This window comes from Myotis nattereri, assembly GCF_964212035.1.
Source record: "Myotis nattereri genome assembly, chromosome: 9".
NCBI lineage: Eukaryota > Metazoa > Chordata > Mammalia > Chiroptera > Vespertilionidae > Myotis > Myotis nattereri.
The window spans coordinates 1,780,277-1,791,836 of record NC_138084.1 but is presented as its reverse complement, the minus strand read 5'-3'; the positions used below and the strand labels follow the sequence as shown (position 1 = coordinate 1,791,836).

Here is an 11,560-nt window from a genome sequence, read left to right as displayed (position 1 = left end):
GCAATTCAGTGTCCCGGTCCAAACAGCGCAGGGCCATTGCGAGCTGGTTCTGCGGCCACACTGTCCCGCCCGGGGGTCCAGGAGGCCGGGCTCCCCGGCCAAGCGACCGTCTCAGGCGGAGCCCAGGACCAGGTAGCCCGCTCCGGAGCCACGCAGCGGGAGGCGGCGGGGGAGCGACTGCGCAGGCGCCGACTGGGAGCGCCCGGGGGGGTGCGCGCGCGGCGCCGGAAGGGGCGGGGCTGCGCGGCGCCTGCGCAGTGCGCGGCGCGGGGGCGGGGCGGCCGTCAGCTGACTGACGGCGGCGGCTTCGCTGGGACAACCGTTGGCGGCGACGCAGGCTCCGGAGGGAAGATCGCCGGCGTGTCGGTTCTCGGCGGGCGAGGCGCGGCGGCCGAGCACCATGGCGACCACCGTCAGCACGCAACGCGGGCCGGTGAGCCTCCGGGGCGGCGGCGGGCTCTCCCCTCGGGCGCGGGCGGCGGCACGGGTTCCCAGCTCGTAGCAGGCGAGTGGGCCGCGGGCGGGGCCGGGGTGGGGGCGCGCGGGGATGAGGAGCCCCCGCGCCTGGTGGTCCCCGGATGGAGGGGGCTCCTGCGCCCCGGCGGGCTCCCCGACGGCAGCATGCGGAACTCGTAGTCCGTACCCGGTATGGAGAGGCCCCGGCCTCGCGGGCCCGGATGGGGAAGCCCCGTGGCGGGCCGTCTCGCCGCTTCCCCGGCGGAGGGGGGCTTGGGGCGGCCGCGCGGGAGCGAGGTGGGAGCTGGGCCCGGGCGGGCGGGCGGTCACGAGCGGGAAGGCGGCCCCCGCAGCGGCTCGCAGTGCGCAGCCGCGTGACTGACCCCGGCGCCGGCCGGCGAGCAGCGTGCGGACCTTCCCGCCTGAGCGGTGACGGGCCCTCTGCGCGGGGTGCGTTTCCCCGCTGGAGAGGAGCCCGCTGCGGGCGCGGAGGGTCCCCCGCCCTCTCCCCCTTCTCCCTGGCGGCGGGGTGACCGCCCGCAGCCTCCGGGCCCCTTAGAGGCGAGGCCGCCAGAGCAGCGGCGCGATGGGCAGGCGGAGGCCCCGGGTCCCTGGCCCCACCGGTCCCCACCCTCACCTGTGGCAGCCGCCATCCGGGGGGCGGTCAGCTCCGGCTGCACAGAGCGGGAGCAGCTGACCCTTCCGCGGGGAACGGGGCGCCCGTGTGCAGACACGCGCTGTCCAGGCGCCCACGCCGCGGGGCCTGCGGTGCGCGTGCTGCTGTGCGCGTGCCCCGGGTGCCTTCCCTGGCCTGTGCACCGGCAGGAACGGTAGGTGGCCCTGCGGGGGGACCTCGGTGGCCCGGCCTGGGTGCCGCTGGAGCAGGTGCGACTCAGGCCGCAGTGAGGGAGCCGGCGGGGCCCACGGACCTCACAGCCGGGCTCTGACTACACACATGAGCCAGGCAGGGGCGGGCGGGCGCCATGGCACCTGTGGGCTTACACTCAGTGTGAGCGGCAGCCAGGGGCAGCCTGTCCTGGGCCCGGGGCTGGGGGGCGGGGGGGTCAGTTCTTGGAGGAACCTGATCCTTGAGGGACGAGCAGAAGTTGTCTGATGGGAAGGCCCGGAGCGCCCTGCTGTGCCCGGGGGAGAGCGACAGGCGTGGCCTTCCGGGTGGGAGGGCTGTGGGCGGCAGATGGATGTGGCCCTTGAGTTTTATCTAGGGACCAGAGTCAGTTTTTTACAAAACGTTTTGCCTGGCACACACCCTCGGTGGTTTCCCCTCTCCAGCCGACCCGTGGCCCCGGGGGCTAAGCAGCACTTGGACCCTTTGCCATTCGCAGAGGCGGGTGGGAGGCCCCGCTCCCTGGGCGCAGTGGCTGGGCGCCGGGAGGTGCAGGCGTAGCCAGGCGCTTGGCCTGGCCACAGAGAAGCCAGACACCAGCTGGTGCTGTGAAGGCGGCTTTGGGCAGTGCTCCCTGTGCTGGGCCCTGGCTGGGCAGCAGGCCTGAGTGTGACCCCAGCCCTGCCCACAGGCGGAGGTTCAGCTGGGGCCCAGGGAGCCCAGAGCCGGGACTCACTCACTCGGGACTGACCCTGAAGTCCGACCACTGCCTCCTGCTCCTGCAATAAAGGAGTGGCGCAGGGTCCGGGGGAGAGGGAGGGAGGGCCAAGCTTGGGATGACGAGCCTCCTCCACCCTCGGGAGGTCTTGCTGGCTCTGCCTCCAGAGCAGGTCTGGACGCCATTCCTTCCGCCTCGGCACCACCCACTCACGTCACACTCGCTCGGCTGGTCCACCTGCTGTCACACCCTGCAGCCAGGTGCCAAGCACGCCCCTGGCTCCTCACCTGTCTCCGCCATCAGTGGCCCTTGAGGGCCACCGCTCCTGGCCTCCTGCTCTCCCTCCCGTCTGTCTCCACCAGCTCCCTGCGGTCCATGCAGGTTCCCATGCCGGGGACTCTAGCAGAGCGGGCACAGCCAAACATTTTGGCCTGGAAGTGCCTGTCCTGTCATGAGTGGTTTAAGAAGTTGGTGAAGGCGTGGGTGGTAGGCATGGGACAGACCCGGTCTCTGCAGTGAGCTAGGAAGGGTGGGGCGGGAGGGAACGCAGTGGTGTCCAGGCGGCCGGAGGATGGCGGCAGCACCCACACAGGCAGGGGCCAAGGACGCGCTAGGACATCAGCAGAGGTGGAGGAGGCACAGGAGACGGGGGCAGGACCACATGTGGGGGAAGGGGGTGACTTGACCAGGGAATCGGGGCGCTGGCCCACGTGGAGTTCGTGGCCCTGGGTGTTGGTGAAGAATTGGAGTTTCCTCCCAACGTGATTTGGGAAGACGCTGAACTTACAGCAAAATGTTAGTGATCTGTGCGGGGCCGTGGGCGAGTCTCACCTCCAGCAGGTTTCTGTTACGTGTTTCTTGGGACCACAGTGGCCTGTCCTGGGCCTCTCCATAAGCCTCTTCGTCCAGGAAGCCCTGGGGCCGAGTGAGCAGGGCCGCGGGCAGCCTTCCCTTCCCGGTGCGCTGGGGCCCGGCCGCACCTGCTCACCGCAGGCTGCCGCGCACAGCCACCTGGGTGCCCTCGAGCCTCATGTCTGTCCTGGTCCACCCACCGTGTTTGGTCTCAGCACGTCCACTCCCAGCCCCTCCTGTGGTTGTCGGCTGGACAGGGCCATGTCTCCTGGCCAGACTCTGGGCCATGCTGAGCCCTGGCCCTGGGTCACTCCAGTGGCCTGGGAGCGGGGCAGCCTCCTCAGAGGCACAGGGGCTCCAGGGCTCAGTTGCCTCCAGGCGCCGCAGGTGTGCTCCGCAGAGTGGGGCTCCCCTGGGAGCCGGCTCCCCCGAGAGGCCTGCAGCTGCGCCGGCGGCGGGCGCTGTGGCTTTGCTTGGCTGTGCCCTCTGTCCCTTAGGCCTCGGCCTGGCCCAGCCCTCCCTGCCCTGGCGCCAGCTGTGAAGGTCATGTTGACCTAGAGCTGTGAGTAGCTTTGGGTTCAGTGAGGGTGCAGGGTCCTCCTGGGGCCAGGTTGGGGGGGCTCCAGGGCCCTTAGCCTGTGCCCTCGCAGCACGGGGTGCTGTTGGCCCCCCAGCTCAGGTTGCTGGACTTTGTCCTTAGCGCGTCGAGTTCACGGACGGCACAGCCACGGGAGGTCAGGTGCAGACCCACTGGGGCCGCCTCCCAATGGAATAGAAACCATTTACATTTCATTTTTTAATTCCACAAAAGCTACTCAGCCCATCACTAGCTATGTCAAGGGCTGAAAAAAACACCTGGCAGTTACTTAAAAAGGACTTTCTCTCCGGTAGACAAGGGTCCTGAGCAGACAGCGTGCCTCCATGTTGAAGTGCCAAGGGGGTGGGCGTTGAGGGAAATACTTTCTCGAGGCCCCTTGGGGGGACAGGAACGGGAACGTGAGGCGGCCCGCCGGTCCGCCCTGGGCCGGGTCTGTGCGCTGGCGGCACCTGGGCCGGCTTCTGCGGGAGCGGCTGTTCTGGCAGCCTCGTGGGCAGCCTGGGCGGCGGAAGGAGCGGCAGCTTGATTCGCGCTGTTAGGGGGAGTGCTGAGGACATCGGTGCAGGAGGTCTTCCCAATGACCTGGGGTCTGGGTTGGCTCCGACCTGTCTCTGGTGGCGTGGGAGCCAGTCCCTTGTCATTAGCAGGCCTCCCTGGTGGTGGGAGTGGCCCAGTGAGAATGAGTCACGGACAGAGACAGAGCTTGTGACCCCCAAAGCGGTCCATGACACGCCTAGCAGCCTGTTCGAGCCTGTACCTCTTCGGGGGCAGCATCCTGCCCTTCATGGAGCTGGTGTGCCCAGTGCCCGCCGAGTGCCAGGGCTCCCTCCCCAGAGCGGCAGGGGGTCCAGCGGCAGGTCCCCAGGCTGGATGCCTGAGCCCAGGGCCTCTCCCTGTACAGGTGAAGAACTGAGGTCCAGGGTAGCCCGGGCGTCTGGGTCCTGGAAATGGGGGTTCGGTCCTGGCCCGGCCGCGCTGACTCTTCTCCCCGCAGGTGTACATCGGGGAGCTCCCGCAGGACTTCCTCCGCATCGCGCCCACGCAGCAGCAGCAGCAGGTGCAGCTGGACGCGCAGGCGGCCCAGCAGCTGCAGTACGGCGGGGCCCTGGGCACGGTGGACCGCCTCAACATCACCGTGGTGCAGGTGCGGGCCTGGACCCGGAGGGGGAGGGTTCTGTGTCAACAAATGGAACTTTTTCTGATTCTAGTTTTTCCTAAAACATGTATCTGATGAAAAAGGACATGCGTGCAAAATATTGTTGACACCCAGGGCTCTGCCCAAGGTACTAGCAACACTTACTAATGAGCATTTAGCGGCTCCTGCGTAGGCCCAGGTCTCTCCTGGCCTCAAGGCGCCGGGGAGGTGGGGCCCCTGCTGTGCAGATGAGGGCCAGGCGCAGAGGGCCAGGGAGGGCGCTGCCGTCCGCACCAGGAGCTGTGGGGCTCGGGGAGGAAGGAGTCGGGGCGCAGCACACACACTCAGCTCTCATGCTGAGGGGGCCGCAGCCGCGGTGCACCTCGCACACCTCCCCTCCGGTGCTCTCCTGCAACCAGGTCCATGCCCTGCTGGAGCGGAGCGCTGCCTCCTGCGGGCACCAGGGACTACAGGGCTGGCAGCCGGCTGCACCCTCCACCAGCACCAGGCCGCCGAGGGCGGGCCCTGTGGTTAGAAACATTCCGGTTCAATACTTGGCCTTTTGGCCGTGCCGCCCGTGGCTTCCCGCTTCCTTTTGACAGACCTCGTCCCCTGGGCTCACAGAGGCCATGCCCTGGTCCTGGGCTGGGGCTGTGATGCAGGCTCAGTCCCAGCCAGCCCCTCTCCTCTCTGCCCACATGGTCCGGGGGCAGCAACTCCTGGCCAGGCCCTCGGGCCTCTCCCTGGACGCCTGGCGGGCATTTCAGATGGGACATGCCTCCAGGGGAGCTCCCTCCTCCAGCCCCCGCCTCTCTCCATCACGCTCCTTGCAGACAGCGGCTCCCGCGGGAACTTGCTTCTCCGCCCTGGCGCCCAGGAGCACATGCTCCTCGGATCGCGTGGCTGATTCAGACCCGGGGACACGGTGACGCGTTGAAGGGCAGGTGACCTGGTGCGCCTGAGCTCTCACTGTAGCGGCTCCTCGTCTTTCTGACGTGGCTTTGTTTCAGGCCAAGTTGGCAAAGAATTACGGCATGACCCGCATGGACCCGTACTGCCGGCTGCGCCTGGGCTACGCAGTGTACGAGACGCCCACGGCCCACAACGGCGCCAAGAACCCGCGCTGGAATAAGGTCATCCACTGCACCGTGCCGCCCGGCGTGGACTCCTTCTACCTGGAGATCTTCGACGAGGTGCGGCGTCGGGCAGGCAGGCCCGGGACTGGGGCATGTGGTGCTGGCGACCCTGCCCCGGAGTCCCAGCAGCAGTGGGAGGACGTCATCGCCAGTGACGCACACGAGTGTTGGCGCATGTTCCCTCCGGCGCACGCCCTCGAGGCCCTGCCCCGACGAGCAGGATGGGGGAAGTGGGTGGTCCCCTGGCAGGCAGGAGGGGGTTCTGGGTGGTGCGAGTGGCAGGCTGTCTACCCGGGTGTCCCTGGGAGTAGCAGAGGGTGCAGTGGGCTCTTCCGTGCCTGGTCCCATGGTCACTGCCTGGGAGCACCCTGTCTGTCTCCCCTGAGGCCAGCCAGGGTGCCCGCAGGTGAGAGCTCAGAGGGTGAGGGAGGTGGCCCCTCTGCCCCTGCCCTCCCTCTTCCCCTCCGCTCCCTTGGGAGGGTGTGGTGAGCTCAAGGGCACCTCCTTTCCTGCATTTGTGCCCTGGGCTTCCAGCCTGGGGAGGAGTGGCCTTGAGTCTCCAGGCAGCTGAGGGTGGGGCAGGGCTTGGGGGGGGTGGGGGGGGGACAAGGGCAGTACTTGGCAGGTCTCAGGGCTCTCATGCTGGTTTCCCTGTGTCCCTCAGCGAGCCTTCTCCATGGACGATCGCATCGCCTGGACGCACATCACGCTGTCCGAGGCGCTGCGGCAGGGCGAGGTGGAGGACAAGTGGTACTGCCTGAGTGGGCGGCAGGGAGACGACAAGGAGGGCATGATCAACCTGGTCATGTCCTACTCGGTAAGCGCCTGGGCCGGGGCCGGGCAGGTGTCGGCCGGGCTGGCTCCTCGCGCCCCCGGTGGCCCATGGCAGCTGACCTGCAGCAAGGAGTCTTTCTCCCTGAGCAGCTTGGCCACAGCCCGAGCGCAGGTCCCGGCGCGGCCACAGGAGCCGCCGCCCTCTCCGCCCCGCATTCTGCCTGGGAACTGCTGTGTGATGGCCAAGTCACGGGATCGAGGCCCATCTTTTTTAATTTTTATTTTTTGTTTCTATTTTGTGGCCCATCTTTCGAGGTGTGGCTTCCCTTACGCCGTAAGTCTTATGGCCTGCAGGGCCCCCCCTGTGCAGTAGTGGGGTGTCTCAGGGCCGCACGGGGATGAGGTGGGGATGGTGCCGCCGGGCCAGCCCCTCAGGGCCTGGCTCCTCCTCAGCACCCGCCACTGGCGTCCTGGGGGCTCGGAGGCCGTGATGGGTCAAGGCAGGGTCAGGGCCTCTGGGTTCCTGCCGTCTCCGTATCTCCCGGGAGCTGCTCACGTCATGGGAACCTTTGCTGTGGAAACCCCAGCGGGTGGGGCAGGCGGGAGCAGGTGTGGGGCCCGAGTGGGTGCCTGCAGCTCAGCAGCCCTCACCTGAGTGCCAGCCCCTCCATTGGTGCCGGACGACTTTAGAGCCAGTCCCGCATCAGTACACCTTCACTCATCAGGGTTTCCTCCTGCACCTTTTTTATTTCTAATCCTCACCCAAGGCACGCTTAGAGAGGAAGGGAGAGAGAAATATCGATCGGCTGCCTCCTCTCCTGCGCACTCCCCGACTGGGAATCGAGCCTGCAACCCGGGCATGTGCCCTGATTGGGAATCGAACTGTGACCTCCTAGACCCTCAACCCTGAGCCACCCTGGCCAGGCACCCTTGTGCGTCTTTCACCGGCGCCTTTACAGAAGCACCACACCTCTCTACACTGACTGAGAGGGTTCACATCTTAGGGCAGCGGTTCTCAGCCTGTGGGCCGCAGCCCCTCTGGCGGTCCAACGACCCTTTCACAGGGGCCGCCTAAGACCATCCTGCAGATCAGATATTTACATGACGATTCATCACAGCAACATGACAGTGATGAAGTAGCAACGACAGTAATTTTATGGTTGGGTCACCACATGAGGAACTGTATTTAAAGGACCAGAAGGTTGAGAACCACTGTCTTAGAGACTCCCGTGAACTGTCCTGGTGCCGACCCGCAGCTCACACATTTGTTCTGGAACCTGGTCGTCTTCGGTGACATCTCAGTTGGCCACGGTCCTGTAGGTCTGGCGACATTTCTACCTGAGCCATTCATTCCCCCATCTTGAGCAGAGGAGCACTGGGGTGCTGGGGAGGGCGGGCGGCGGCCCTGAGCTGTCACTCCCAGGACGCGGTGGGTGGGGCTGCAAGTGAAGGGTTTGTGTGTGCTGGGGTCTGCTGTGACCCTGCGATCGCCTTGGTGTGTTGCAGTCCCTGCCGGCCACCATGATGATGCCGCCTCAGCCCGTGGTCCTGATGCCCACCGTGTACCAGCAGGGCGTCGGCTACGTGCCCATCACAGGTGAGCGCCTCTCGGGGTGGCTCCTGGGGGGGTGTTAGGATAGGGGGGTGGGGACTGGGAGTGCGGCCTAGAGCCTTAGCCCGGTCTTGGAGTGAGGCGTGAGGATCGTTCCAGAAGCGAGGGCCAGGTGTTACACTTGGATCTTCTCTGCGTGTATAGGAAACGGAACTTTCTTTTTCCTTAGCTATTGGCACAGACAGGGTGAGTTGCAATTTGCGGGGATGCAGAAATGTAATTTCTGAACATTGCAGCGCATGCGTGGCCTCACAGACCACGCCCCTGTTGGGTGAGGTGAGCCGTGCTCTGGCAGCACTGGCCCTGTCTGTCCGTGGGGCTTTACCGCTCCTTATAGGCGAGCAGTTGTGGCAGCACAGCGCCATCAAGTGGCGTCGCAGCTTTTCTGTCTTCGAATTTTAAAATCACAACTTGAGCTGTTGGTGAGCTCCCTTGTAGCAGTGACATACCTGGGCTCAGGCAGCGGCAGGCAGTGAGGACGGACCCAGAGAAGGGCAGTGGGCGAGCCCCAGTGTCTGCCGAGGTCCCGGGAGCTGGGTCCAAGCAGAGCGTGGCCTCCCCACTACGCCGAGAAGGCACGCCAGCGGTCAGCACCTGGGAGGGCGCTGGAGAGGAGGCCGGGGTGCTGGTGGGGGTTGTTGGGTGAGAGCCCACCCCACCCCCGTGTGAGTTCCGCTTCCCTGGTCACGTCTGCTAAGGCCCGTTTCCCAGTGAGCCCCAGCCCGGCCCGGTGAGACCCAGCCCGGCCTCCAGTGAGACCCAGCGCGTCCCGGGGAGAGCCTCACCTGTGTGGGGCTCCCACACAGTGGCCGGCACCACATGTGCCTGCAGAGGGCGAGCTGCTTTCTGAGGAGGTGCACGTGTCGTGTCTGTGTGGCTCCATCCTGGGCTCTTTGCGAGGCCCTAAGATGCTGGCTTTAGGAAAGGGTAGGTTTCTTCACAGATGGAGACTCTCCTTTGACATCCTTCAGACGTTTTGAAACAACCACATGGGAACAGAAAAGCTGCGCTCCTCTCCCGTGTGCCTGGGGGTTCTGGGTCACGTTGCTTGGGTGCCCTTGCTAGTCGGCGCCTATGAGCCCTGGGGGAGGCCCTCAGAGCGCAGGCTGCTCTCTTGAGCCAGAGGTGGCCTCGGCACGGTCGACCGCCCGCCTACCTAAACCCCGTCTTGTGCTTGTAGGAATGCCCGCCGTGTGCAGCCCTGGCATGGTGCCCGTGGCCTTGCCCCCGGCAGCTGTGAGCGCCCCACCCCGCTGTAACGAGGAGGACCTGAGGGCCATCCAGGACATGTTCCCCAACATGGACCGTGAGGTGATCCGCTCTGTGCTGGAGGCCCAGCGAGGGAACAAGGATGCGGCCGTCAACTCTCTGCTGCAGATGGGTGAGGAGTCCTAGACTCCCGCCGCCTGCGCCCTCGCCGCCACGCCGCTCCAGCCCTTTGGACCTGCCACTGGGGCGCCCGAGCCCTGTCCCAACGAGATCCCTGTGTCCCCTCCTCAGTGTCCCGTCACCAGTCCGCCTGTTGGGGATGCAGGTGGGTTTGGGTTCCGGCAGCTGCTCTGGACTGCCAGCGGGGTGGCCGTGGGGGCCTCCCTCCTCCCTCTGTGGGGGTGAGCGGCACGTGGCCGTGGCCGTGTGCACACTCGCCTCTGCTGGGGACGCGCCACCCAGGGCTCCGAGCTGCTCCTCCCGAGAGGGCCCTTGCGGGAGCAGCCTGCCTCGCCTGGGCCGGGGGAGGCCGAGTGCCCTTCTGGTTGGTTCCTGGCGCGTAGTCCGGCCACTTACGGGAACAGACCTCCTTCCTTAGGTTCGCAGTCCACTGACAGCTGCTTGGGGTTTAGAACTTGCCAACTGAAAACTCCCGTCCCTCCCTCCGTGGGCTTCGTGGCCTGGCTGCTCCCCGGTGGCCTGGGCCAGTGTGGCTTGGCCAGGCCTCAGCCACGGTGTCAGCCTGACTGTCCAGCCCGCCAGCCCCCGTCACAGCCCTCGCGGTGGCCGGAGGGGCTGTCCTAGCTCAGAGGATCCCTGGTCTCCGCCTGCTGTTCGTCAGCTCTGGGGGGTGCCATGCTGAGGGGCGGCTTCTCCTCCTTGATGGACTCTCGTACCAGAACCTGAACTTGGGGTAACAAGTCATAGACCTAGTGCTTCGCTAATGGGAGGGAGGGCGCTGAGACCTGCTGGCTCCCACTGACACTCAGTTCAGTGAGCATGTGCCGGGTCCGAGGATGCGTGTGGAGGGTGGAGACAGTGCCAAAATCCCCTGGAGCCCATGTGCGCATGTGCGAGCTGCACCCTGGCCCGGTGCTGGCCGCGGCCACAGCGTGGGGACCTGGTGGGTGACGCCTAGTGAAACGAGGAGCTCCTCAGAAATGACGCACTCTAAGTCACACCCATGGGTTGAACGCGTGCGTCCTCGGGTGGGGGGGTGGGTTCGCAGTAAGCTGCAGTCACTGTCCTTTCTCTAGCCATTGCCTGGCCTGGGGCCTCAGCTCTTTCTGATTCAGGGTCGGGACCGTCCTGGCAGCTGGAGGGTGGTGGCTCGGCGGGAGAAAGAAGGGCTGTTAGGGCTCCTCCCTCCAACATGCGGGCTGCACCCGAGGCGGTCTCCTTCAGGGCTGCGCGTGGTCGGGTGCACTGCTCACGCCTGTCCTGTCAGCCTGAGGGTGTGCCACGGGGTGGCCAGGGCCTGGGGGGCTCGCACCACTTGCTTGGTGAGCTCGAGGCCGACTCCTCAGCGTCGAAAGCGTAGGGCAGGCCTGCGGGCCTGGGGTTTGAGTGGTGGCCTGAGCGGGCCTGGCAGCTCCCCCTTCCAGGGAGGCATGTGGGACCCCTGGGAGCACTCAGCCCCGGCCCAGGGCAGACCTGCTCACGGCGGCCCAGTGTGCGGAGCGCGTAGTTTTTAGGGTGACCTGCACTTGCCACACCTCCGCTTTACTTCCCCAGGCGCGCTGCATTTTTAGTTGGTCAGAGCCCCCGTTTCATAAGGCCTGCCTTGTCAGAGCACATCGGCCTCCACGGCTGCCCCAGGTCTGCCCACAGGGCCGCCCGCACCCACAGGGAAGTGCGGTCCCTCAGGAGGCCCGGCCAGGCCGCCTGCAAACGGCAGGCCTTAGGCACTGCTGCTTCCTCCTGGGCAGCCGAGTCTCCTGAAGGCCCCTCCACAGTCGCCTCCGCAGCCCCCCCCCACCCCACCCCCCGCCCCCGCCGCTGTGGGTGCCAGTGCGTCTCGGAGCCTGTGCTTGTCATTCTCCTGGGTCCAGCGTCCAGATTTCCTTTGATTGTAAAATATATTTTTACTTTTCAGCCTAATTTAATAAATGATCTATATGAGAGTAGAGCATTAAAGTCCTGCAGGGAAGTTTACACATGTGTTCCTTAGTCTTTTTAACGCCTAACAGACTCGCTGCCGTGAACTAGTCCAGGACCATGTGGACG

The 11,560-nt window shown here is 65.9% G+C and overlaps 1 protein-coding gene across 1 annotated transcript; it reads left to right on the top strand.

The window, feature by feature from the left end:
- Positions 1 to 276: 276 nt before the first annotated feature.
- Positions 277 to 11,488, top strand: TOLLIP (toll interacting protein). The gene is made up of 6 exons (XM_081098066.1): positions 277 to 433; positions 4,463 to 4,612; positions 5,614 to 5,796; positions 6,404 to 6,556; positions 8,020 to 8,110; positions 9,306 to 11,488. Exons 1-6 carry the CDS (start codon positions 401 to 403, stop codon positions 9,518 to 9,520), a joined length of 825 nt encoding a protein of 274 aa, XP_080954192.1. The 5' UTR covers positions 277 to 400; the 3' UTR covers positions 9,521 to 11,488.
- The last annotated feature ends 72 nt before the right edge of the window (positions 11,489 to 11,560 follow it).